Source organism: Peromyscus leucopus, chromosome 15 (assembly GCF_004664715.2).
Source record: "Peromyscus leucopus breed LL Stock chromosome 15, UCI_PerLeu_2.1, whole genome shotgun sequence".
Classification (NCBI taxonomy): Eukaryota; Metazoa; Chordata; class Mammalia; order Rodentia; family Cricetidae; genus Peromyscus; species Peromyscus leucopus.
In genome coordinates, this window is record NC_051076.1 from 72,531,119 (window position 1) to 72,557,033 (window position 25,915).

Consider the following 25,915-nt stretch of genomic DNA (forward strand, 5'->3'; position numbering starts at 1 on the left):
GCTTCATTTCATGGCAAGAGTGTAGGAGTTAGAGAGGGAAACATTAAAAACAGAATATAAAATAAGCCAGTTGGCCAAGAAAAGACTAGAAACCATTCTCTACAAATAGATTATGCTCAACAGAAACCCAGGATATATAAACATGGGGAAGGTGAAGTTACATAAATATGCCATGAAGTGTCATTTGTGGCCTTGTGGCCCAGTGCTTCCGGGCTTTACTCTCAGTTCACCAGCCACTTCCCTTTCTTCATAAAGTATTCTCATTTCTATTTCTTTTTTCTTTTCTTTTCTTTTTTCTTTCTTTTTTTTTTTTTTTTTTTTTTTTTTTTGCTTTTCGAGACAGGGTTTCTCTGTGTAGCTTTGTGCCTTTCCTGGATCTTGCTCTGTAGACCAGGCTGGCCTTGAACTCACAAGATTCACCTGCCTCTGCCTCCCAAGTGCTGTGATTAAAGGCGTGAGCCACCACCGCCTGACTCATTTCTATTTCTAATCATGTGTCTCTGGCCTAATTCTCTGGCCTGGGACATAAGAGCCTGAAAACTTTGTAAATGCATTGGGACTCACAAATATGTCCACAACAATTTCACCATTCAAACACTGATCATTTTTGGCATTAAAACTCTGGGCTGGACTGGAGTTACCTTGCAATAACACAAAGGGGGTAATGAATCTAGTCTCCATTTTAAAAAGGCCTAAGGTCACAAATCAGAGTGGGCTGAGGTTAAGTTTAAGTAGACTAGTGACTAAGGTGGACGCTTCATGGACAGGACGGGAACTCGGAGGACAGATGTGCAGCCCCTCTCTCTGGAATGCGCCAAATCTAATCAAAATGAAATGTGGAGACACTCTCTGCCCACCTTTCTTTTTTGCTCTGATTGGAGGTGATAAGTCAGCTGTGGCTGACACACTTTTGTTAAGATTTTTTTTTAATTTTGTGTGTCTAAGTGTGCACACAAATGCAGGAACCCATGGAGGCATAAAGAAGGCATTGGATTCCCTGGAGCTGGTTATTTCTGTTGTGAACCACCTGGTGTGGGTACTGGGAAGCAAATTTGGATCCTCTACAAGAGTGATACACATTCTAACTACTGAGCCATCACTCAGCCCTTGACCCTAATTTTTCAGACACACCTACCCCTGTACCCCAAGAAAGCAGACCCAGCTTGAAGTTTCTCTTACTTTGATTTTAGATTTTGTTAGATGGGCTATTTACAGAGTTCTATCACTGTGCTGAACAGTTATTTACAAAGAATGCTCAGTGTGGGTGTTTGTTGTGTTTCTAATCATCCCTCAACCAATACAACATGCTGCTGGGTAAAAAATAAAACCAGCAGTTCAAGGCTGAGCTTCAGTCACGAAGCACCAGGCGAAGCCAATCAAGCATTTATAAGCTAAGGGAAAAAATGATCTTGATTCAATCTAATTTGTGGGGAGAGATTTCAAAGCCAGTTCTTGATTTTTTTCCCAAAACAACTATAACCATTTCTAATTTGATTTATCTGAAAACTAGCCAGCGTGACTGGCATGCCACCAGCAAATGTAGGGAAAGACTGCCTGTGTGCTTCTTGATTTACAAATTCAGGGAGGGCACAGATTCAAATTAAGGCTCCTTTTCATGTCTGGGAGAATAATAGGCTCCTTCATAGATTCATTTATTTATTCAACAGATGTCTATAAGCAGCTCATGCCAGGTCAAGCCTGGTTCGCTGGCTAAGAACAGAAGTCTGGAGAAAGTCACGCTTAGACATTGACCACCTGAAGTTTGCACAGCAACAGAATGAGGCTCAGAGATTATGCAGTCACCACTGTGATCAAGAGCCAGGAGGGTGGAATGTGTCTTCCTGTGACAGCAAGTACCTGGGCTCCAGGAAGTTTCTTTTGATTAGAGCTCTGTAGACAACTAGGAATGAGTCGAGCTGGGAGCAGAATTTAGATGAACAAACAAAAATGAAACATAAACCAGAAAGGTGTCCATTACAATTTGAGAAAAAACAGGGTGCTTGGCATCCAGAGACAATGGATGCTAATGCTCTGTTTCTGGAAAAGGAGGTATTCCAGTTTAGAGACCATGCTCTTCAGAGGTTCAATTAAAGGATATCTAGGGGAAAATATCTGTGATATTGTAGGGAGAGCTCCGCCAATGGACAAAGTGCATAAGGGGAAAGGAGATCTCCTTGTAATCCATTCCTCTGGTCTGCCAGTCCTGCCAGCCACAGACCCAGCAAAGAGAGGCTCACAGAAACTAGGTACTGTCTTTGGTCTTAGATTCTCTCTCTCTCTCTCTCTCTCTCTCTCTCTCTCTCTCTCTCTCTCTCTCTCTCTCTCTCTCTGTGTGTGTGTGTGAGTGAGTGTGTGCATACCATAAATCACACATTGAGGTCAGAAGACAACTCGCTGTGGGAGTCAGTCGCTTCCTTCTACTAAGTGAGATGTGAGAACAGAACTCGCCTGGCAAGCCTCTAGACACTAACTCATCTTGCAAACACTCCACCTTAGTTTTTCAGGCAGAGTCTGTCCCAGAACCTGGAGTTTACCAATTCATCTAGATTTGGTGGCCCATGCCACAATGCCCAGATTTTTACACGGGTGGTGGGTTCTGACCCTGGGTCCTCACACTTGAATGGCAGGTATTCGACAGCCTGAGCCAGCTCCACAGTGACCTGGCTCACCGCTGTCTTTGCTACTTCTTTTCCGTCACAAGTCTCTCCCCAAAGATGGGGCTTCGCTTCGGATTCTGTTTTGATCCCCCAGCTATTGATATCTCTGTATGGAGCCTAAATTTTGCCTTTTTCTCCTCTGGGGCACTAAAAACAAAATTCCTATCAAAGCATTTAATGTTTTCAAATAACTTTCACCCTTACTGTAAGACAAAATCCAGAGAAGATTTGGGGATTTGAAGATGGAGGGAGAGATTGAAAAATAGACCCATGATTCAGTTTAAACGAACTTAGTTTTAAATTAGAAGATTAGCAAAAGCAACTTTATTCTGAATACCTCTTTTTAATGTTAATTAAGTGTATTTAGCTGATACTATAAAAACTGTACACTAATAGGACTCCTACTTTATGATGTATCAGTACATGAACATATCATATAAGATCTAAATCTGGTTAAACTCTATTCTGAGTCCTCTTTAATTTCTGCTATTAAACAGAATAAAGCTATTTGGGAATACAAGTTAAAGCATTCCAAAATGTTAATACTCTTTTAGACATACCCCTCTCACTTCTAGAAATTTGTTTTAAAGGAATAATAAAACTTGATGAAAATTTATAAACTGGACACTATTATTTATAGTAAAATAAAACTGCATCTAGAATTACAGGAAAAGTTAGGTAAATACTTATACATACATGTGATAGGCTACTTTGCTATATGAAACAGTGATAATTAAGGAAAACAAAAAAATAATATCAAATTGAATGAACTGAATGAAGCTCATACATATGAGTCTGTAAGTATGCATTCCTTTTAGGAAAAAGGAATTAAAATCTGATGGATTTTCTCAAAGTTGGGTTTCACTGCGTAACAGAATCATGGCAATTTTCATTGTTGTAATTAACATTTCCTATATTTTCAACACATTTAAAAGGAAGAAGCAGGGACTGGAGAGATGGCTGAGTGGTTAAAAGCACTGCTGCTCTCCCAGAGAACCTGGGTTTGATTCCTAGTACCCATATGGCAGCTCACAACTGTCTGTAATACCAGTTCCAAGGGATCTTCTGCCCCTTCTGGCCTCAAAAAATACTGTGTGCATGTGGTGCACACCTTGAATCCTTCAGTCGTGTATACGCAAGTAGCAAAGAGGACAACACATAAGTAATGACCGAATCACAGAGGGGGTGCTAGTGGAAGGGTATAGTTTATGGTTTCTCTTGGGGTTTGTTTTGCTTTTCTAGTTTGTTTTTGAGACATGGTCTCATACTGTAGCCCCCTAAACTTAGATGTATGAGAGTCCTCCTGCTTCAGCCTCCTGAATGCATGAACCACCATAATTGAATTTTAGTTTCTCTTCTAAACTACTTTTCTTGGATTATGGACAAAAATAATTACATATGTACAGGTGCATATGAATATGGACATGTGTGTGCATGTGTGTATGTGTGTGTGTGTGTGTGTGTGTGTGTGTGTGTCTGTGTGTGTGTGTGTCTGTGTGACTGTATGCAGGTACATGTGCAGATGGAAGCCAGACATCAATATTCAGTTATCTTTCTGAGTAGATTTCCCTCTTTTTTTTTTTTTTGAGACAGAGCCTCGCACTGTTCCTAGCACTCATTAATTAGCTGGACTGTGTGGCCACAAGCCCCAGGGTCTCCTGTCTCTGTCTCTACAGTGCTGGGATTGCAAGCCAGCATCACCACACCTAGCTTGTTTTACATGGAGAGCGAACTCAAGCACTTTATGACTGAGTCAGCTCCCCACCCCCGTTATCTGCAGCTTCATCATAGACAAGACTAGGATAAAGTAAGTTAACTGTGAAAGTGACAGTGTTGAATCAACTAGCTATCTAGTGCTAAGCGAGGGAAGAATCCCTATGGTCTGACTGATGCACATGGTATCGTCCAAGGAGGACACATCACGCTGCTAAATCAAGGAAGTAGACAGTGTCAGCAGAGGGAGGCACCAAACACCATCTATCTTTATGCAGTGAGGAGCTCAACTGTGCTATGAGGTTCCCTTTGTGCATGTGTTCATATATGTGTCTGCATGTGTGTGTTCATGTATATGTATGCTGTGTGTGCTCATGTATGCGTGTTTGTGTGTGTTCATGTATATATGTGCTTGTGTGTATATGTGTGTGATTTGTGTGTTCAGGTATGTGTGCATTCTTGTATGTGTGTGCTTGTTGTGTTCATTTGTGCATGTGTTCATTAAGTCGGGTGTGCTTATATGTTCATGCATATTTGTGTATTCATGTACCTGTGTGTATGTGTGATCATATATGTGTGTGCCTGTGTGTGCAAGCATTCATGTGAGAATGCTAGTGGATAACATTATGTGTCATTCTTCAGGAGGATCCCACCTTGACTTTGGGACAGGTTTTCTCTCACTGGCAGATCTTACCAGGGATCCTGCTGCCTCCAGCTCTACCCCCAGCACTAGGATTATACATGGGCACTGCCACAATCATCTTTTTATGTGGATTCTGGGTATCAAGCACAACTGTTACCATCATCCTTTCAAGTCAAGCACTTAACAACTGAGCGTCTCTTTAGTTCCCAGGATATCTCAATACTGTGCAAAGACATCCCCTTCAACTGTTGATCCAGGGTCAGACAGGAAGCTGTTTCTCCTAACAGTGCATCAGAGTCTGCAAGCACATCTTCTTGTAATCATTGCAATGCAACTTTACCTAAGTACTCACTGTGCAATACCTGTTGGCAATGGGCTGTTTTCTGACCTGGGAACTTGGATTATCCCTTTCTCCCCTTACAAAAGAATGGTGCTTGGGTATGATCAATCTCCATTACATGATAGTTTCATTTTCCTTAAGGATTTAGAACACTGACTGGAACAGAATGTAAAATTTGAATAAAATATGCCACAGAAATTAAGCTCAGGTTTGAAGTCAAAGACCAGAAACATGTCTGGGGATATAGCTCAGTGACAGAGCACACATCTAGCCATGAATAAGGCCTTGGTTCAACCCCCAACATCAATTAAATTAAATTAAATTAAAAATAAGGGACCAGTTGTGGCAGTTTGAATGTATTTGGTCCTCATAAGCTCATAGGGAGCAGCACTATTAGGAGGTGTGGCTGTGTGAGAGGAAATGTGGTCTTGTTGACCTTGAGGCTGGAGGGTACACCTTTAATCTGGGTCACACCTTGAGCTGGAAGTGAGTCACTGTGGGTGCTGGCTTTGAGATCTTTATCTCAAGCTTCACTCTGGGTGAGAATAAGCAGACTTAAGGTAACTGCAAGATGTAGCACTCTCGCCAGGCGGTGGTGGCGTACGCCTTTAATCCCAGCACACGGGATATATAAATATATCTATAAATAAATGTGTATATATATATATATATATATATATATATATACATACATATATATATAATTGATGGAATAGTTGGGAGATACTAAATGATCTCTAAATATCTAATCACTAGTCTAATCTATATTCTAATCTCTAGATATCTAAATGTCCTGACAGCATATATTGGTTAGAAAAAAACAGAAGGTATTAAAATAGTCTTCTATAAAGAAAACGGAGGCCTAAGAAGACAGTTTAGTGGGTAAAGTACTTCATGGACCAGGCTGAGGCCCTGAGTTCACATACCCAGCATCCACATTAAAGCCAAGTGTGTGTCTGTATTTGTAACACTGAAACAGCAGTCATAGGCTCATGGTGGCTAGTCAGTCTAGCTCAAGTAATAAACTCTAGCCCAGTGAGAGACGTCGTCTCAAAAAATGTGTGGAGTGATAGAGGAGGACCCTCAGTGTTGACTTCTGGTCTTCATATACACATACACACTCACACATGTGTACCTAGACACATGTACACATACACAAGCAAGCACACACAGACACACACATACATGCATGTACACATGAGAGGAGGAGATTAGAAAATTGGTATCTGTAAGATGTGGCTGGTTGTCTACTTGATAAAAACGTGCATCATGCTCTTCTCTGCTTTTCTATATAATCATTAAGCAGTAGTATTTTGTGGAAGTTAAATATTAGGATTTTTAAAAGCTTAGTGAGTTGTTGGAGAGATGTCTTTGTGGTTAAGATCCTCTGGCTGCTCTTCCAGAGAACCTGGATTCAGTACCCAGGACCTACATAGCATCTCACAACCATCTGAAACTCTAGTTTCAGAGGATCTGACCCCTCTTTTGGCTTCTGTGGCATGGTGCACAGACATACATGCAGATAAAAATACCCATACACATAAAATAAAAAGAAATGAGTTTTCTTTAGTGCATATTGGTTTAAATTTTGAACCAATATTCTAATTGTTGCATGGCACTAGACAGGGGTGTGTGTGATTTTTCAGAGTTCTTTGAGCAGTGTGAGCCCCAGAATCTTAGCATGTTCACGAACTGTGGCAACCTCCTTCCTCCCATCATAGGTATTAGGACTGTAAAGAGTCCAACTAAGGCCAGCATTGACAAACACTGTATAAACAGTAGGTAAAATCATGTTTGTGCTTTGTTTTTAAAAGGTGTCTTTTAATATTGCTGGGCTTTGGCAATCAGAACACTGAGCTAAAAATCTGACAAGTTATTTGCTTTCTATTTTCTTGAAGACCTGGAAATAACTCTTCAGCATTGCTGTAGATTAGAGGCTTATTATGTCCGTTTTTACAGAATATTAGGAATATTCATCAAAACCTGCCTAGAAAACTAGAGGTGTCTTTTGAGTTAGAGCTGTCTGATCTTTCTCTTAGCGGGGATGCTTGTTGAGGATGCTGCAGAACTGAGTTCAAACCACAGGGTGTTTCCGTGTTCTATGCAGACATTGTATTTATAAGCACCCATGGTGTGGCATGTCATTGCCATAAATGGTGGGTTTCAGAGCATGTCCTACTTCCAATATTTATCAGGGTAGGAGACTTTTGGTGCCAACATCAAATGCAGCTTATAGAGACAAGCATTAGTTCATTCAGCCGTGTTTTTGATCTGTATGTGTCTATTTATGGGTGTGTGTGTGCATCATGGTGCCTGTAGAGGTCAGAGCACAGCTTCTACCTTATCTGTATTCAGTTCTCTTTGTTGTTCACTGATGTGTACATCATGATAGCTGGCCCACAAGCTCTCAGGATTCCCGTTTCTGCTACCATCGCGCTTCCGGAACACTGGAACCACACTTGTGTGCTACCCCATCCAGCTTCACATGAGTTCTAGGCACTGAGTGTGGTTCTCACGCTTGCACAGCAAGCGCTTTCCCTCTGAGCCACCTCCCCAGCCCCAACTGGTTACTTTTAAAGTTGAAATTATTATTGTTTTGATGGCATTTATTTGGCTGCTAGGTTCTATTATTATAGAGTAGACAAAAAAAATGAAAACATTTCAACAGGCTTACTCTCTTAGTTGAAGGAAGGTGAATTTTAGAACTTGTTACAGCACGGGGGGGGGGGGGTAGAAGAGAACTGAGCACCAGCAAGAGGGGAAATGCAATCCCCAGGGCTGACTTGTAACCAGTAGCCACAGTCTTAGAGAAACAATGTCCAGAACTGTCCAGGAATCAAATGCTTTGGGAGGAGGAAGGTAAGCTACTTAGAAAAATCATTAGTTGAAATGTGAGGAGATTTTTGTGAGAATTGCAACCTCAGAAATCATGTGGAGAAGTCAGCCATTTAGGTTTTTCCAAAGGAGAACACCTACAGAGGACACCGACATTTTAACCAAGAAGTGCTCTTAATGTACTAAATTACGGGGCTCATAAATGAAAGCAATTGTGGTTCCTTCATTGATTAATAGCCTCTCTGCAATGACAAAGTCAGATAATTTCATGTTTCCCTAATCATATCGGACCTGGATTTGGGAGTTGGTTTCTCACACATTAGTGAGGCATGCTATGTTTTCTGAGTGTGTCCAGCACCATGTGAAATCATGAATATACACATGCCTCCCTTTGTCTTATACTTCTTTCTGTTAGACATCTAGGGATTCTAGGGGTTTTTTTTTAATTCAAATTTAAAATTTTTGTGTGATTTTTATATACATATATATTGTGTTCTGGCTACTACTCCTCTCCCCTTACTTCCCTCACACCCCTGCCAGCCCTGATGTTTTCCTGCAAATATATTTTCTATATTCATGACTTTTTTGTCTTAGTTTTTGTCTTCCAGAGCCTAACTGAGACCATGTGTTTGGAATTATCTATCAGTCTAGCAGGCTCACCAGAAGGTACACAGCTGGATATTGTACTTCTTTGTCTTCTGGAATCTGTGAGCTGCCAATAATTCAGTAGTAGGTAGTAAGATCCCATGATTTTAAATACAGATTTTTCAAATAAAAGAGTGATTAGGAGTTTATTTATGAGTTTCAGTGCCCAAGTCACCCTTCTTTGCTGAACTTTTCATAATATAGTTCAATACTCTAAATTTTCTTCTTTGATCAGCTGACTGAATATTACTTGTTATACTAGATATTATTTGTTACTTTTGACTTCCAGGGACCACTGTAGGGAGTAAGAAAAGTTCCTTCACTCCATCAGTGTTACTCTGTGGGAAGCCCAGGGGCTCTGCACATGCAGTTTACAACTCACTTTCCTTTGTGCATGTATATGCATGCATGTGCGTGCTTGTGTGTATCTGTGTGTTTGTGTGTGTGTGAGAACATGCCTAGTTGTGAGCACACACGTACATGTGTATACACATATGCATGTAGAGATCAGACGTCAACCTAGGATAACATTCTTCAGCTGTTATTACCTGGTTGTGTGAGACAGGTTTTTTCTCCAGTTAGACTAGACTAGTAGCCAGCAAGCCACTGAGATCAGTACCTCTCCCCCTTCAGTGATGGAGCTACCAGAGTGTACTACTGTGTCCAGCTTCTGTTAATATTACTATTACGAATATATAGTGTATGTGTGTATGCCTGATCTGGGTGTGTGTGTGTGTGTGTGTGTGTGTGTGTGTGTGTGTGTGTGTATACAGGCTCACATGCTACAGAACACATATGGAGGTCAGATGAAAATGTTGAGAGTTAATTCTCTCTTACCTTGTTGGACAGGTAGGATCTCTTGTATTGTTTCTTTTGGGCTTTCTACTCCTGGTTAGTTGGCCCACAAGCTTCTGGTTGATTCTCCTGTCTCATTTTCAGTGTGCTGAGCTTACAGGCGCGTGCCACAACAGCCTGCTTTCATTTGTCCTTGGGGAGCAAACTCAGGTCCTCAGGCTTGCAAAGCCAGTGCTTTACAAACTGAACTATCTCCTAGTCCCAGCTACTTTCTGTCAACTGGACTCACGTTTGCCAGGAAGCAGGACCTAGGTTGAGTAGCAAAGTACTTCGCCACCGGTGCTGTGTGGTTGCCTGGTTACCACCTGCTCTTGAGAAGGTCTAAGTCTGAGCCTGGAAAGCAGGAGCTGCACTACTCATGATTCTTCACTCACTACACACTAGCCTATGTCCTAAAGGACACACTGGGTTTGTTTTCACAATGACTTCCTAGACTGCTAAGCATCATCCAACATTTCTTAACTTGTCATGAGGAGCAGATATATATATACAGAGGTCAAGATAAAACACACAGTTGTTAGTTCTCTCATTCCACTGTGTGGATCCCAGGGACACAAGTCAGGATGTCACCTTTTACAAGAAGTCTCTCTACTCACAAAGCCATCCCACCAGCCCTTCACATCTTTTTGCTTCTCCCCCCCCCTCATTGGGCTTTTGTACATACCACTCCCCTGCTTAGAAGACTTTTCTCTCTGCCAAGAACTATCTGGGAGACACTTGCTCTTCAAAGCCCAGGCCAGAAACTTCAATTTACATAAGAGGAGTACTAGAGCTATGGGAAAGAGTGGAAAGTGTTTCTTGGGAAGCACTTCATCCTTGGACAGGATTCTCAGTCTTTGCATTCAGTCAGGAAGATGAGCCTGGCACTTATGTGTCTGGTATGTGAGGTGTGTGAGAGGAATGAGGTAGGCTAGACACCCTATTCTTTGTTTACACCTTACGCAGTCCTATCAGAGGTAAAGATTCTGCTCATGCTCTTCCATCTCAAAAACTGCCCAAGAGAGATTTCTTAAGTGATTGGTCAATGACAACGGCCATTTCTGAAATGTCTTACAGATTTCTAATACCCAGCTGAGCATTGTCGTTCATGGATCTGTCCAGCCTTGTTTGCATGTATTGGTGAACGTTTATTTATCCCTCTTGGGATTTGAAAGTCATTGTGGACCTCAGGAAAAACTGATGTATAATAAAAATGGATGAAAGCTGACTATATCATGCATTCCAAAAGAGAACAAAGCAGACTGTGAATGACAGAGTCTCCAACTGCTCATCATTGGCATTCACTGGCCCTGACTATAAACTATCCTTTCATATAAAGCATGGATGGGAATGATTGCTCTAGACCTGCCTCACACAGATGTGTCAGGCACAGAGGCACCAATCTGGCCCCAGGTCCATCTCCCTGTTTATTATCTGTCTTGTAGTGGCATCCCAATCTGTTACTCCTTCTCTGTTAGTTAGCTTTCTGAAATACATGTCCCAAAGGAAAAGGCCACGCCTGCTCTTCTGGTAGGGAGTAAAATGAAGGAGTAATGTGCTTAGCTCATTGTTAGAAAACATCAGAAACTGAGCTGATTCCAGTCTCCATTTGTCAAAATTCTTCCACTCCTTTCATTTCATTTTCATCCCTTTCTCCATTTCTTTCTCTCTCCCTTCTCCCCCTTTTTCCTTTCTTTTCAACAGGCAATCATGAAGCCCAGGTTGGCCTCTTCCTCACTATGTAGCCAAGTCTCTTGGAATTCTTGATTCTCCTGCCTCCATCTCTCTAGTAGTTGCACCATAATTCCTCCCTTATACTCCCTTAAATTCATTTAAATCCTCAAAAGACTAGACAGTGCCATGTATATCTGGCAAGATAAGCAGGCTTTCATATATGCTGTGGGACTTAATGCAGACTTTGAACTATGAAAATTTAGCAAAAAGTTTGAATTTTCATTAAGTCATACTCTTCCGATACCAGCCTTAAAAAGTTGAGGCAGGTGAATCCAGGCCAGCTTGGGCTACATAGCAAGATTTTGCTTCAAAACATCAAAACAAAACAACAACAAAAATCTGACCCAATAGTTTTCATTTTCATTCAACTGTTTAAATTTTAGAAAATTATTCCAAATCATGGTAAGTTCTTTCAACTTTTTCTTTTTTTTTTTTGGCAGTAGAAAAAATAAATAACTCAAACTTCAAGCAGTTAACTTTTAATGAAATGCAGATGAACTAATGTAATATTTAATCAAATAAGTAATATTAAGTGATATTTAAGCAGATTTTAAAATTTTAATGAAATATTGAAGATATTGAAAATATTTGAAGTAAAAAGTTAGCCTTAAGATAAGACTTTTGGCCTAGGTTTAGCTGATGGTTATTTGTCCCATGTATAGGAGAAGCTCTTAGATTCCTAGAACCTCAACAAAAAGTCAAGGCATAGTAGCATATACTTGTAAACTTGACACTGGGAAAAGAGAGACAGATATCTTGGGAGCTCGCAGATGGTGAGCTCCAAGTTCAGTGACATATCACCTTATTGAAAGGAAACATGACTCCTGGTATGCACTGAACAGACACCTTCACCCCCATGACATACACCACCACACACACACACACACACACACACACACACACACACACACACTTACATACAACATCCACATCATAGTTTTTAGTGTCAATAAAGTGTAGTCTTATGTTCTGTAATGCATATATTTGAGTGTGAAAATGAAATTCATGAAGACAAGAATGGTGCTTTGCTTTCTGCTTTTTTGGTGTTTTAGTCTCCATAGGTTTCACTTTCCTTACAAAATATATAAGACTCAGTGGATAAAAGTCTTTACAACAAAAACATGAAGCCAGAGTTCATGTCTTAGGATTCATGTAAACAAGGGGTGTGTTAGTTTTGTCTGTAATCCTGACACTCCTATAGCAAAGACAAGACAGAAGAGTCACAGGAAAACTAGGCTGAAGTAAACAGAAAGCAGGAACAAGAGACAGCCTGCCTCTACTGGTAGAAGAATACTGACTTCTGAAGTTGTCCTGCGTGATAGTTAGAAGAAGAATGGTCCTTACAGGCTCACGATGGGTGATACTACTTGGGAAGGATTAGGAGGTGTGTCTGTTGGAGTAGGTGTGGTCTTTGTTGGAGAAGGTGTGCCACCGGCAGGCTTGAGGTTTCAAAATCCCAAGCCAGGCCCAGAGTCTCTCTCTCTTCCTGAGGCCTCTGGATCTGGATGAAGATTCTCAGCGATTTCTCCAGCACCATGTCTGCCTGTGTGCCACTATGCTTCCCATTGCAATAATAATAGACTAAACCTCTGATACTGTAAGCAAGCCCCAAGGAAATGTTTTCCTTTATAAGAGTTGCCATGGACAGGGTATCTCTTCCAGCAATAGAACACCAACTAAGACATCCTGGAACCTCCACATGTATGCCACGGTACACATGTGCATCCAACATATACCACACACATACCCACAGTAATAATAATAAATAAAATTTTATTCTTACATTCATAGAAATTATTTTACAGTCTTCCTCAAGAAGTTTTGATTCAATAGTTTCAGGTAACTGTTTCCTCAGATGAGCTGGTTACCTTAGAAGAATGTTGTAACATTAAATTAAGGACATTCGAAGGGAAGATTACCTCTGAATTATGAATTCTTGCTTTCATTGAAATTTCTACACTGAAATACATTCCAAAATGTAATATCCCAGCAATAATGACCATGTTCTAGACTCTGGGATGCTCCCTTTGTTTATCAGATTACTTAAGGTGGATCCTAAGAAACTAGAATTCCCCTAGGACTCTCATGCCAGAAGAAGGAAAAGACTGACATGAAACCACATCAGATGAGGAACTGTCTCTAAGATGGGATCTCACAGAGTACTGACAATTTATCAGGCCCCTGTGTGGTGAAGGCTGGAACTCAGATAATGAGTTAATGATGGGACGGACCACTTAGCCATGAACACCTCTTGCCCTATATGTATAACTAAACCCCATGTCAGGATCCAAAAAGTGGACTTGGGGACCACTGGTCTTCCTTGTTCCTCATTCTAATGTGGCCACATTGATTAAGTCTTTCTCAGCTTTTCACTATTACTTGTTTTATTTGATTAATTGAACTTAATTAACTTACTGAGAATGGATGTCTTAACTTGCCTTGTTAGCATTCCCAGGGGCTAGCCTCTGACCCTAAGAACTCTTGAAACATTAAAGCGATGACTTTAAAAGGGAGGCCTGGCAGGAGGTGCTTAGATCATGATTTGACACTCTGCTCTATAAAGGCCTAGTTGAAGGTAGAATGCCATCAACCCAGAAGGCAACTCTCTCAGAACTCAACATGCCACACTCTGAAATCCAAGCTTCCAGCCTCCAAGACTGTCAGAAATAAATTACTGTTGTTTATAGGCTGCCTGCTTTATGGAATTTTATCCCAGCTGTCCAAATGAATTAAGATAAAAAAAAAAAACAACATTCCACTGTTCACTAATTTTATTATTATTTAACTTTCAGCCACATTATTCTTCATCTGACCTTGAACTATTTCATCTCAATTTCTCAAAGAAAGGAAGGAAGTGAGGCTGAGGAATCTAACAACTTGGAAATCATTTTTCCCAGGGTCTGGGAAACACACAGCAGAGAGGGATGTGATGTGAATGCCAGACTGGTCAAATGGCTGAGAAAGACAGTCATCGTTAAGGGAACATATCATTTATCACAGAGAACACTCTCAGAGCTGAAACAATCCTAAGGACAAGCTGAAGAGATTATAGGCTCCACTAGGCAGAAGGTAGTTTTCTCTGAGCAACTTTGATGGATGTCTGGGTCATAGGAAGCTAAACAAAGTTTACTGTCTTTCTGGTGTGTGTGTGTGTGTGTGTGTGTGTGTGTGTGTGTGTGTGTGTGCACAAATGCACAAATGCCTGCAAGCTTACCTTGTAGTCTCTTAGGTGCAGACAAATAATGACAAACTTCACAAATGCTCACTGCCTGCTCATTTATATGTGTAATTTGCCCAAATCCACTAGAAAATATCTTCTATATTTCTATTCTGAAAAGTCTTGTTTTAAAGGAGCCAATCATTTAGTCATGTCAAGTTTGGAGTGATCATTATATTTCTCCAAGAGAAAGAGACAGATGAGATTGTAATAATATGGCTACTCAAAACCACTTTGTTACTAACACAGCTTAGGGGCAAACTACAATTCAGATGCAGGCAAAGACATGGAAACTATATGTCACCCCATTCTTGCACTGTGTAAAATGGCAAGTTAGTATTGGCTCGGCTTACAAACCAACTTCAGCTGAGTAGAAGTTTGCAGGATGTTTTACTCAACATCCTAGGATGCCAGGTACTCAGATATTCCCTGTTGACTATGAATTGTATTGGCACTTAAAAGGAGGTACTATAATTCTCCCACTTTTCATTAGAGAGCACCAGTATGTGGTCACTTTCCCAAAGCTGCACAGCTGAAAGATTCATGGAACCTCTGTACTCATACTCCCTACCACAGCGCCAAGAGAGCTACTTATGGGAACTCTGGTTAGGAGACCAATAAACCTTGTCTAGAATAAATGGAAAGGAACATTGTAATCCTTCATCAACATTAGCCATGGGGCTGAGAGGTCATGGTATATGTTTTGTGTTGGCCTCTGTCAATCCAATGCTTTTGACTTCAGCTACTTAGAGGCAGCCACATACAACTGATATGACTTGATCAATGGGCTTCGTAGCTAATTGTATGAAACTTGCAGGCTTGTTTTTAGCTATTGACATTTTTCTCTGCCTTAATGGAAGACCAAGTAAAGTAACATGAGTCCTTTGTGTTGTGTGTGGATCTGCATGGCAATGCATGTACATTCATGTGTAGGCCAGAGCACAATTTTGAGTGTCACTTCTTAGGTACTGTCCACTTTTTAATTTGAAAAGCATTCTCACTCTCCTGAAACTCACCAACCAGACTAGGGATCTTCCTGTCTCCATCTCTGTAGCACTGAAATTACAGACTTATTCCACCATTTTTAACTGTTTTGTTTTGTTGTTTGTTTGTTTGGTTTCTTTTTTTCCCTCATGTGGGTTCTGATGATCAAACTCAGGTCCTTGTGCTTACAAATCAAACAATTTATAGACTTAACTATCTCTTCAGAGCTGAGCTCTTATGTTGGCATAAAAAAAGATCATTTGAATCCCTATGTGAAGAGAATAGGAGCCAGCTAATGACCAAATAATCATGTTACTCTCCTTGTGTCAAAAGTTGTGTGTGTGGGGGGGAATCTCACACTCACAAAAGGTCACAAGAAAGCATCATTTTTTATAGAGCACAGAGCTTGAAATTAATCATGCTCAGGGAGCTATCAAGGCAATATGCTTCCTGTATTATGTGTATAATAATCCACATTACAGCTACTATACACACACTTCAATGGCCCATTTACTTTCTGATTATTTATTATATGGAGCTGTATTAGCACAGGGTGGTGGATTTTGGGAAGAATAGCTAGGTATTTTTTATGTCTACTTTAAACTGTTAGCTTTACTGCACTCTGAAATGTAGAAGATCGTCCTGTAGTCAAATCTGGCTATAAAGACTGAATTGAATTATCCCCATGGAACAGCTGTTAAATCTCCAGGGAGTAGGCAGGTCCCATCAGAAAGGGATGATGAATTGCAAAGGGGATGCTGTCTGAATACAGCTTACAAGAAAGGCTTCTGCTCCATGAGGCAGAGGGAAGCCTGAATTTCCTTGAGCCTTGAGTCAAAATTTGTAATTTAGGGGCATCAACTAACTCTCTTGGCCTTTTTTTTCTTGATTCTGTTAATCTCATGATAAACTCTGAACTTCTGAAGTCTTTTGAAGGCTCAGTAATGGCAAGAAAACTATGAACACTGGAAATGAAAATCACTCAGGAAACAGTAACTAGCCTTGTTTTTCTAGAATTCTTAACAGTAACACAGTGATTGTGGGACTTGGAACAAAGTTGACGTGAGGTAGTTGTGGTGTTTTTGGGAGAAACTAAGCTTGACTACAGGAATTAAAGTGTCTGTGCTTGTGTATTTAATAGTGTGAACCAGTACATTTCTGAAGGAATGCCAAAGAAATATACCAGGTGTGTGTGTGTGTGTGTGTGTGTGTGTGTCTGTATGGATTCTCATTTGATAAGGAGATGAAAGCAATTTGGGAGAAAAATAATGTGTGTTTCTCTCTTAATGTTGTAAAGGTGAAAGCTAAGATTTTTCTACCTGCACAGTAAAATTGTATTGTTAGATTAAATCCGTTTTTCCCAAATGCATTAGCGCTAAATGGTTCTCTGTGCCTTATAATAACTATACTGCCAATTAAGTCTTGAGGACTTAAATGGACTTGAAAACTTTTGGGCAGTCTGGTAAATGCTGTAGTTAGTAAAATGATTGGAAACATTTATTAACATTTTGATTCAGGTTTCATCCAGAAAAGGGAATAATATCAGATTGCTGACATCCAGAAACCCATATTGTCTTTCCTTACTTTATTTAATTTCACTTCCAGCTATTCTGTTTAATTAGTGACAGAATTTAACATATATCATCATTAAAGAGGAAAAGCCACAACCCTCTAGCTGCCTCTTTGCCTCTTCCAGAAACACACATATTCCCACCCTTGCCCACAGATTATGTAAATAAAAGGTTTCTATACACCTCAACAAATAGTGATAGAAAGCTGCCCACGTATAATGACAGAAAGTTGCCCAAATAGGGTAAAAGCTTAAATATAAAAAGTAACTGAGAAAAAGCCTAACAGGAAATGCCAAAGAATCTAAAGCCATTCATATCACACTCCAACTTCTAACTTCTAACATCAAAGACAAACTTTGATATAACCCAGAGAGAAAATACACAGCACCCTCAGAGAAAAAGCAACCTGGTTGCTTTTGTCACTGAGACAATGCATCTGTCACCGAGAACAGATAGAAGAGAGTCAAAATTTCCACATGCTAAATAAAAAGAGCTGACAACTCTCAATTTTGTATCAAGGAAATCAATCATAATATTCCCAGATGAAAGAAGACAGGAGAATTTGATATATTCATGTATATATATATGCTAAAAGGCATAGCTAAAAAAGAATCTAAATAGCAATGGCATAAAAGATTTGAGAGAATAAAGAAGAAAAAAGACATAATATACTTTAAACATATATCTTAGTCTTATGTATAACAGTGCAGATTTTATATATATTAAATTATATTAGAATGATTTTATATTGTTTTAAATGGAAGAAAAAATGTAATTTTCAAGGTTATAAAACCCCTTTCTAAGTGGGTCAGTGTGACAAATGTGCTCAGTGACGACTCCTGTCTAAAAGCAGGACTCTGCAGCTTTCAGAAAAGAGCTCACATGCCAACATTATGGTCAGGTAAAGTACACTTCAGAACAAGGTTATCACTAGAGGAAGAAATGCTATTATTTACTTGGCAAACAGGCCCATTCACCCCGATCAAATATTACTAAACAGAACTCAGCATGATGTAACACCAAACATTCAGAGAACTAGACAAAATATATAAATTCATAATTATATCTGGAAATGCACACATTATTATTGAGTCCCCATTATATTCAAGGCATTACCAGGAATTGAGAGAAGGGAAGTAATATATATACCTAGAATGTCTGATGCATGACAGTGTTTTCTCTATTTTCAGGGAAGCTGCACACATCATCTCCACAATACAGCTGCCTAAGTAAAGCCTGCACAGTGACAACACCAGTTGACATGCCAGTGTGGATAGGGGAAAGCTCAGTAGAGGAAGAGCTGAAGGAAGTTAATGGCTGCTGAGAGGAGGAGCATAAGTCTTCTCCAGGGACGAGCCTCTTGATAGGTTATCCAATCTCAAGTAATCAGCCCCCAAAAGATATGCATATGAGCAACAATAAATGGACTCAGCAGCTTGTATTTGTGTGTGTGTGTGTGTGAGTGCGTGCGTGCGTGCGTGCGTGCGTGTGTGTGTGTGTGTGTGTGTGTGTGTGTGTGTGTGTGTTTGTTTAATAATAAAGAAAAAGAGGCCGTAAACTTAAAGGGGAGTACAGGGAGATGTAAGAGCAATTGAATTGAAACGAGGAAAGAAAATTCAAGGATAAGTTTTTAAAGACCCCTCATAAAACTCAAGGTGTATAAGGAAAATAGACTTTGGTAAATTAGTGAAGACTTTATCCACTGTGATTATAAGTGATCCACAAGGAAGCTCTAAGACACTAACATTGCAGTATCATTTAAAATGCCCTGCTTAACATAACTAACAAGTACACACACAATGTCCTAGCTACATAATTCAATGGGATTCATGCTTTCATTGCATTTCTTAGAAATTTTTAAATAAAATCCATATTAGCCTACATAGATTTCAAATCTTCCACACAATCAAGAAACCAGTATTCTCTGCATGTCTATAATTGACTTTACCAATGAAATGATTTGCAGTGCCTCTTTCTCAGCTGGCTCTTTTCCAATATAAAGTCAGATAATAGGACAATAACTGTTTTATTTCATTTTTAATTTTTTGAGGCAGGACCTCATGTAGCAAACTCACCTCAGAGTTGCTATGTAATGGAGGTTGACCTAAAATTCTGATCTACCTGCTTTCACCTCCCAAATTCTGGGATTACAGGTGTGCACTACCATGCCAATTGTAGTTTGGGTATGAGATATTCTCTATAATCTCACATATCTCACGTGTTTGAACACTTAGTACCTAGAAGGTGGGCCTGTTTACAAAGGTTTTGGAACCTTAAGGAGGTGGCACCTTGCTGTAGGTTGGTCACTGGTAGAACGCCTGAGGTTTTAAACCCAGTCACGGTTTCTGTTTACTGTCTGTCTTAAGTGCTGATGAGGCATCACTAGCCAGTCTCCCACTTCTACTGCTGTGTTTTCTCTGCAATGACAAAAGCTACTGTCTCATGCTATGAACCAGAAAAATCCTACCCACTCTAAACTGTTTCTTGTTAGGCCACAGTTAGAAAATTAACTAAAACACCTGTTTTTATGTGGACACAGGGATGGAACTCAGGGTTTTAAGCATGCTAGGCACACACTCTACCAACTGAACTACATACCCAGCCTTGGCTGATGAAAATTCTAAATACATAAGATAAACACAGTGAGAAGAGGTGCAGGGGTAGAATAGCAAGGCAAGACTTAGCCAAGTCCACAAAGCACCAGGTGACAGAGAGAGTGGACTGACCACACACAGTGTGAAGAGGTGCAGGGGTAGAGCACCAAAGCAAGACTTAGCCAAGTCCACAAAGCACCAGGTGACAGAGAGAGTGGACTTACCACAGAGTAGATTTGGTGTTTGCGTCTTTTGGCCAAGTCGATTATGTTCACTCCATTGTAGTAGAGGTTTTCAATACAGCCATGGAAATTTTTCTTTAGAAAGGTCCCAGGTTTGCTTGGCACTGGAATTCCTCCAAAACTGAGCTTCATCGTGGAAAAAATAAAAATCAACTCTTAGTTACAAGCTCTGAAAAAGCAGGAATGTGAGAGAAGTGAGTACATTCTTTAGATTTAATTGTATGTGTAAGCCAAGCAGATTTAGTAATTACAGATGCCACTTGATTACTCTTTTTAAAGAATACTGATTAGCCCATATAAAAATATCAGTAATTGCTTGCCTCTTAAAGGCTTACTTTACAAATGCATTTTCATTTCTTCCTTAAAACTTTTTAATATTAAATAAAACAGTAATTTAGAAAGGTAAAAAAAGGAGAAAATTAAAAAAAATCAACATCTTTATGTTTATCTGGAGCACAGTAACAGAGAGGATATGGCCATAAAAAAGGTTAAGGAACCAGACAGACCCTTGTTCACCTACAGGGATTCCTAGTTCTAAAATTCACAGTAACCAAAGAGCTTATATACATAGGGTTGTTCCACAATTATAATCTATAAAGATAAAAGATAGAAATAATACAAAATGTGCTATGGATTTGAGAAGCAAATAATAATCAGCATTCTGGAACTGTTAGCATGACAATTATTAAATATTTATGGTAAAATAGAAAATGAATGCAATTTTAATTGTAAAGTACAAGAATTACTATTGGTTGTGAAGTATGATTTCTGCTATAAGAAAGTTGTGCATACAAAAGCTAGGAGATGCTCAGAGGGCAAAAACACTAGTCATAGAGGCACAATGACCCAACTCTGATTCCTAAAAACCCTGTTAAAAACAAAACAAACAACAGCAACAAAAAAAGCAAGCCAGATGAGACAGAGAGCTGGTATCTGTGATCCCAGCACCACTATGAATAGCTGGTAGGGCAGGGCAGAAGAATGAACCAGAATTTCACCAACCAGCTAGTCTGGAGTAAACACCGTGGCAGCTATAGCAAGAAAGATCCTGTCCCGAGGTAAAAAGTGAACAACTACTGTTTTTTCACAACATGGCATATCCACACATGTGTGTATGCAATCACCACACCTCTACATATACATGTCTATGACGTCTAGGCACAGAACTACATTTTAATGGTAGACATCTGGGATAACTACAGGATGTTAGCTTTCTTTACTGTGTATATTTTCAGTAAATTAACACAAATAATTTAAGATGGAGATAGTAAAAAACAAAATTGGGAATACAGAGCCTACTGTGCAAGACAAGAGAATAGTGACTGTCCTCTCATTTGCTTCGCCATCATAGACAGCAACCAGGTTTCCTCCACTGCTTTGAGAGCTTGTTTGGAGGTTCTAGCAGGGGAGCGCAGCTACTCCTATACCCTTGACCGAAGACCGGTCCTCCTCTATTCAGGGAAGGTCGTCCTCTTCTATCCAGAGTTCAGCTTCGGGAGGGACACACATGGAGCAGTGAGGGAGGAAGGGGACACCCGCCTAGCCAGCCAGATCAGCCGAATCAACCATGGCGATCAATGGGGTGACAGATACCGCAGCCAGATCGCCCTCATATCCTCTCCACTGCTTTGAAAAGCCACATTCCCTGGGATCTCTTCACCCTTGCATCTCTTTTCTCTCTGTCCACTGTCTTCTCCCTCCTCTGTCTCCTCTTTTCTCACTTTCTCTTTCCTCTGTCTCCTCTATCAGCTCCCCATCTTCTCTCCTCCTTTCTCTTAAGTGTACAATGTTAGAGGAGAACATGTTCTCCTGACCAGAGCATCTTCTCTCATGTTCTTCCATCATTCGTCATATAATATACTAATAATATATTGGGCCTAGATGTACATTTTTTAAAGTTATATAGACTTTTAAATGTTTCCTACTATGAGGGGCCTGTAGCTGGTTATTACTTTTCCTTCTGCTTTACTTTCTAAACGTTATTATGATGCTTTCATCTACTTTTAAACTTGAAGTGCTTATTTTTCTCTAGTCAGATATTTGTGTATGCTTTCTAGGTAATTTCTTTGATTTTGAGATGTACAATCATAGGACAGGCACAAAACACTTTATTCTTCACATTTATTTTCTGTACTTTTATTTTACTTGATTTTTCTCATCAAAATTTTCTAAGACCTAGCAAAAACATTTTAAAGAATTTTGAACAATAATAATATGGAACTTTCTGGAAACAAAGCATGCAAACAACAACAACCTTCTATTTTCCAATTACACAAAGTAGTGATCCTGACTGCTACATCAAGAAAATATTTTCCCACTCATTCAGTATATTGGTTATTTATTTTCTTCTTTATTGACATAATTTAAACAACAACAAAATGTAATTTTATTCTTTGTCTTTTCAAAAATGAATATTATAGCATGTAAGAAGCATTGCGTTTGTTCTTCTGCTAAGCTGGATCACAGTACAGAGTCCTAAGTTCAGAGATCCACTGTGAACACACAGAAGCACTCTGTAGTTCATTTGCCTGAACATGAACATATACAAACTTTTGGTAGCAAGTCAATTTAAGTTTCAATATCTTTGTTCAAGTCTAGATCTGTCTAATATCAATTAAGGAACTTATTGATTTCATAAAAATACTTTATAAATCTTGAAAACAATAAAAAAAATTGCCCATGGAAAATGTTGATAACTTATTTACACAGATATGATTGGTTTACTGCATCATCCAAGAACTTTCACTGTGAGCACTTTACAGTTTTAATAGGGACATTTTTTAATTTGTGAATTTTGCAAGAATTAAATTGACAATGTAAAGGTATGATAAGATACTTCTATTTTTATAAGTGAGCAGCTAATGGTAAGTTTATTCTCATCATTTTTTGTTAACTATCTTTCATTTTTCAAAAGAACCCCTTTAATCCTCTGCTTCATACAGAATATATTGGCTATGGAATAGTTCTTGAAAAGGCTGAAGGAGAATAAAAGAGCATTGTGTTTTCAATAACAATATTCTTGCCCAAAACATTCAGGGTAGAAATAGTATAGAAGGAAAATATGCAGAGCACTGAATATAACAAAACTGTAATTTCATGTTTCACAGAGGTGAGAACAATCTGATGGGAGTAAAGTGGGAGCGGGGTTTAGGGGTTTCCTTTCTGATCCTCTCTAGGGTACCTCAGGAGGAAGAGAGCACTAGTGATGGTTAATACTGATGGTCAACTGAACAGAATAAAAATACAATCCCTGAAGAGCAAGTCCTTGAGCATTTCTGAGAGATGGTTTCTAGACTGGTTTAATTAAGGTAGTTCCATTCAACGGTGGGTTCTTGGACTGAATAAAGAAGAGGAAGGCAAGTTGTACATAACCCTTGACTCTCTGCTTCTTGACTCTGGATGCAGGATGACCAGCTGCCTCAGGTCCTGCTGTCATGCCTTCTCGGCATGGTGGACTGTGCCCCCAAACTGTGAGCCCAATAAACCCATTCTTCCTTAAGTTACTTCCGTCTGGGTATTCTGCCCTACCAACATGTGAAGTAGCCAAGGAAGCACTTACACTCTGGTTTTATATCCATTATGCTGCAAGGCTGTTAGAATCGCCTGGGACTCAGAATGGCCCCAGAGCAAAACAGCTGGATGGGTGGGACATAATGTGGAAGGCCTTAGAACTGCTTGGTTGTGACTTAGTCACTCTTGTAAGGCTGCCAAAGACACAAGAACAGGAAGAGAGGTTTAATGTACTGAAGCTCTCAGAAAATGCACAAATGGCAGGTGAGTGGTTGGGAGGTGGGAGGTTGGGAGGTCACGTGAGACACATCTCACAGGCTACATCACAGCATGGCAAACATCACATACAAAAGCAACAAAAATTGGCACATGATTTTCATGGACCTAAAATAGCTGAAGCTACTGGGTGACATTTCCAGGTGGAACAAATAAATCACATGTCTGTGGTGATGATGCAAGACGCCATGACAGCCACCCAGCTGGTTAACAGCCCATAGTAAAGAAGTGAGGAACTCTTTGTAACACGAATCTTAAAAGGTCTTATTAATAAAAATCAGACCCAGGAGCCAGGTACTGGGGTGAACGCTGAAAGATCAGAGAAGCAGAACAAGACACAGCTAACCTCACTTCTCCAGTTCCTCAGCTGATCTTGTTTCCTCAAACTGGAGGCCTCTGAGTCCTCATCCAAATGGATTTCAGCTGAACTGCTGCTAAAAGCCTAAAAGCTTAACTAACTTAGTTTCTGGTCCTCATGCCTTACATACCTTTCTGCTTCCTGCCATCACTTCCTGGAATTAAAGGCATGTGTCACCATGCCTGGCTGTTTCCAGTGTGGCTTTGAACTCACAGAGATCCAGATGGATCTCCGCCTCTGGAATGCTAGGATTAAAGGTGTGTCTGCCACCATTTTCTGGCCTCTATGTCTATCTAGCGGCTGTTCTGTTCTCCGACCACAGATAAGTGTCTTAGGGTACACACTTATTGGGGGACACAATATCATCCCAAATCTTTATTATAGATAGCTTTAAGAAAGCACTGATAAGTTAATTAGTCAGTGTCTTAGCTTCAGCTGCCAAATTGACATAGACTAGCATTATCCATGGAAGTCTTAACTAAGGGACTGCTGGGATCAGATTGGTCTTTGGCTATGTTTAAGAGAGATTGTCTTGGTTGCTTATTTGTGTGGGAGGGCCCACTGTTGGTAGTACCATGCCTAAGCAGGTAGGTATTGACTATGTAAGAAAGCTAGCTGAATGGAAGCCAGAGAGAGCCAAATTCCTGTTCAAGCTCCAGATTGAGTTTCTGCCCTGACTCCCTCAATGATGGACTGTGAGCTGGAAGTGTAAGCCAAATGCACCCGTCCTGACACGAGTTGCTTTGTCAGAGTGTTTTATCACAGCAGCGGAATGAATGTGGGACAGTCACCACAGTTACATTTAATCCCTCAACAACACTGGCTTATCATTGCACTCGCTAGCATGCTCCTGTGTTCACAGGGAAACACTGAACCTAGCTAAGAACAGAAAATCAAAATTGTACTGAGGTGCACTTAACCATGAATATACATTTCATACTTGATTTATATTTTTAGCTTTTTTCATATTAGCAAAGAATATTTAAATTTATTTGGAAAAATATGAAGAAAAAAAACCCCTGAGAGTGGATAGGGTCTCAGGGGAGGAATGCCATTCATTTTTTGGTTTTCCCATAGAGAATTTGATACTATATTGTTACTACAAATTGGAGACTTAGTTCATTTTTAAGTAGTCAGGGTGAAAAACTCTGCTTCATGTATTGATAACTTTCCATCAGACACTGCATTAATTTCTCTAAATATTTCCCAAGACCATATATGCTGCCTTAATAAAGAAATATGCGTTCTGCATTAGTAATCACAATCTCAGGTCATTTATATTTGATTTTTATATGATTTAAGAAGGATTTGATAGTAAAAGTTAAAATTTTGCTTGAACTATCTCTCTGGCCAAGTCACACTTGGGTATGATTTACGACGATAAATTATGGAAGCTATCATTTGCAAGGATTGAAATTGATTTCTGGTAAACTGTTCCACTGACTTGTTCAGGTAAACGTGACAGATGCTCAAGTTCCCACTTTAGGTTTTCTCCTTGACTCTGTGAACCGAAGTTCTCAGGAAAATGTCATAGCTGTGCCAGCCACTCTACAAGACTCACTTTTAACGTCTTCTATTGTGTGGAGTGGGAATCTTGCACGTCTGGGCTCTCTTTTGCTCCCCCTCTCCCCAGCTCCCCGTAGCTATCCATTGTTCACTTGTCTGACCTAACATCCTAATGATCAGGTAAAATCCCCATTGGAATGTACAAACAGACTGCTAGCTTCCACCATCCAAAAGTCTAAGGATGTCATCAGAAAAC

General features: G+C 39.8%; 1 protein-coding gene across 2 annotated transcripts in view; it reads right to left on the bottom strand.

Moving 5' to 3' along the window:
* The window catches only part of Cntnap5 (contactin associated protein family member 5), a 1,003,093-nt gene that overhangs the window by 429,114 nt on the left and 548,064 nt on the right, over nucleotides 1-25,915 (bottom strand). For both annotated transcript variants that reach the window (XR_005092927.1, XM_037211054.1), the window contains exon 7: nucleotides 19,992-20,135. Coding sequence is in view for 1 of the 2 variants with exons in the window: in XM_037211054.1 (XP_037066949.1) it covers nucleotides 19,992-20,135 (144 nt within the window). In the remaining variant the exon portion in view is untranslated. The remainder of the gene's footprint in view (nucleotides 1-19,991; nucleotides 20,136-25,915) is intronic.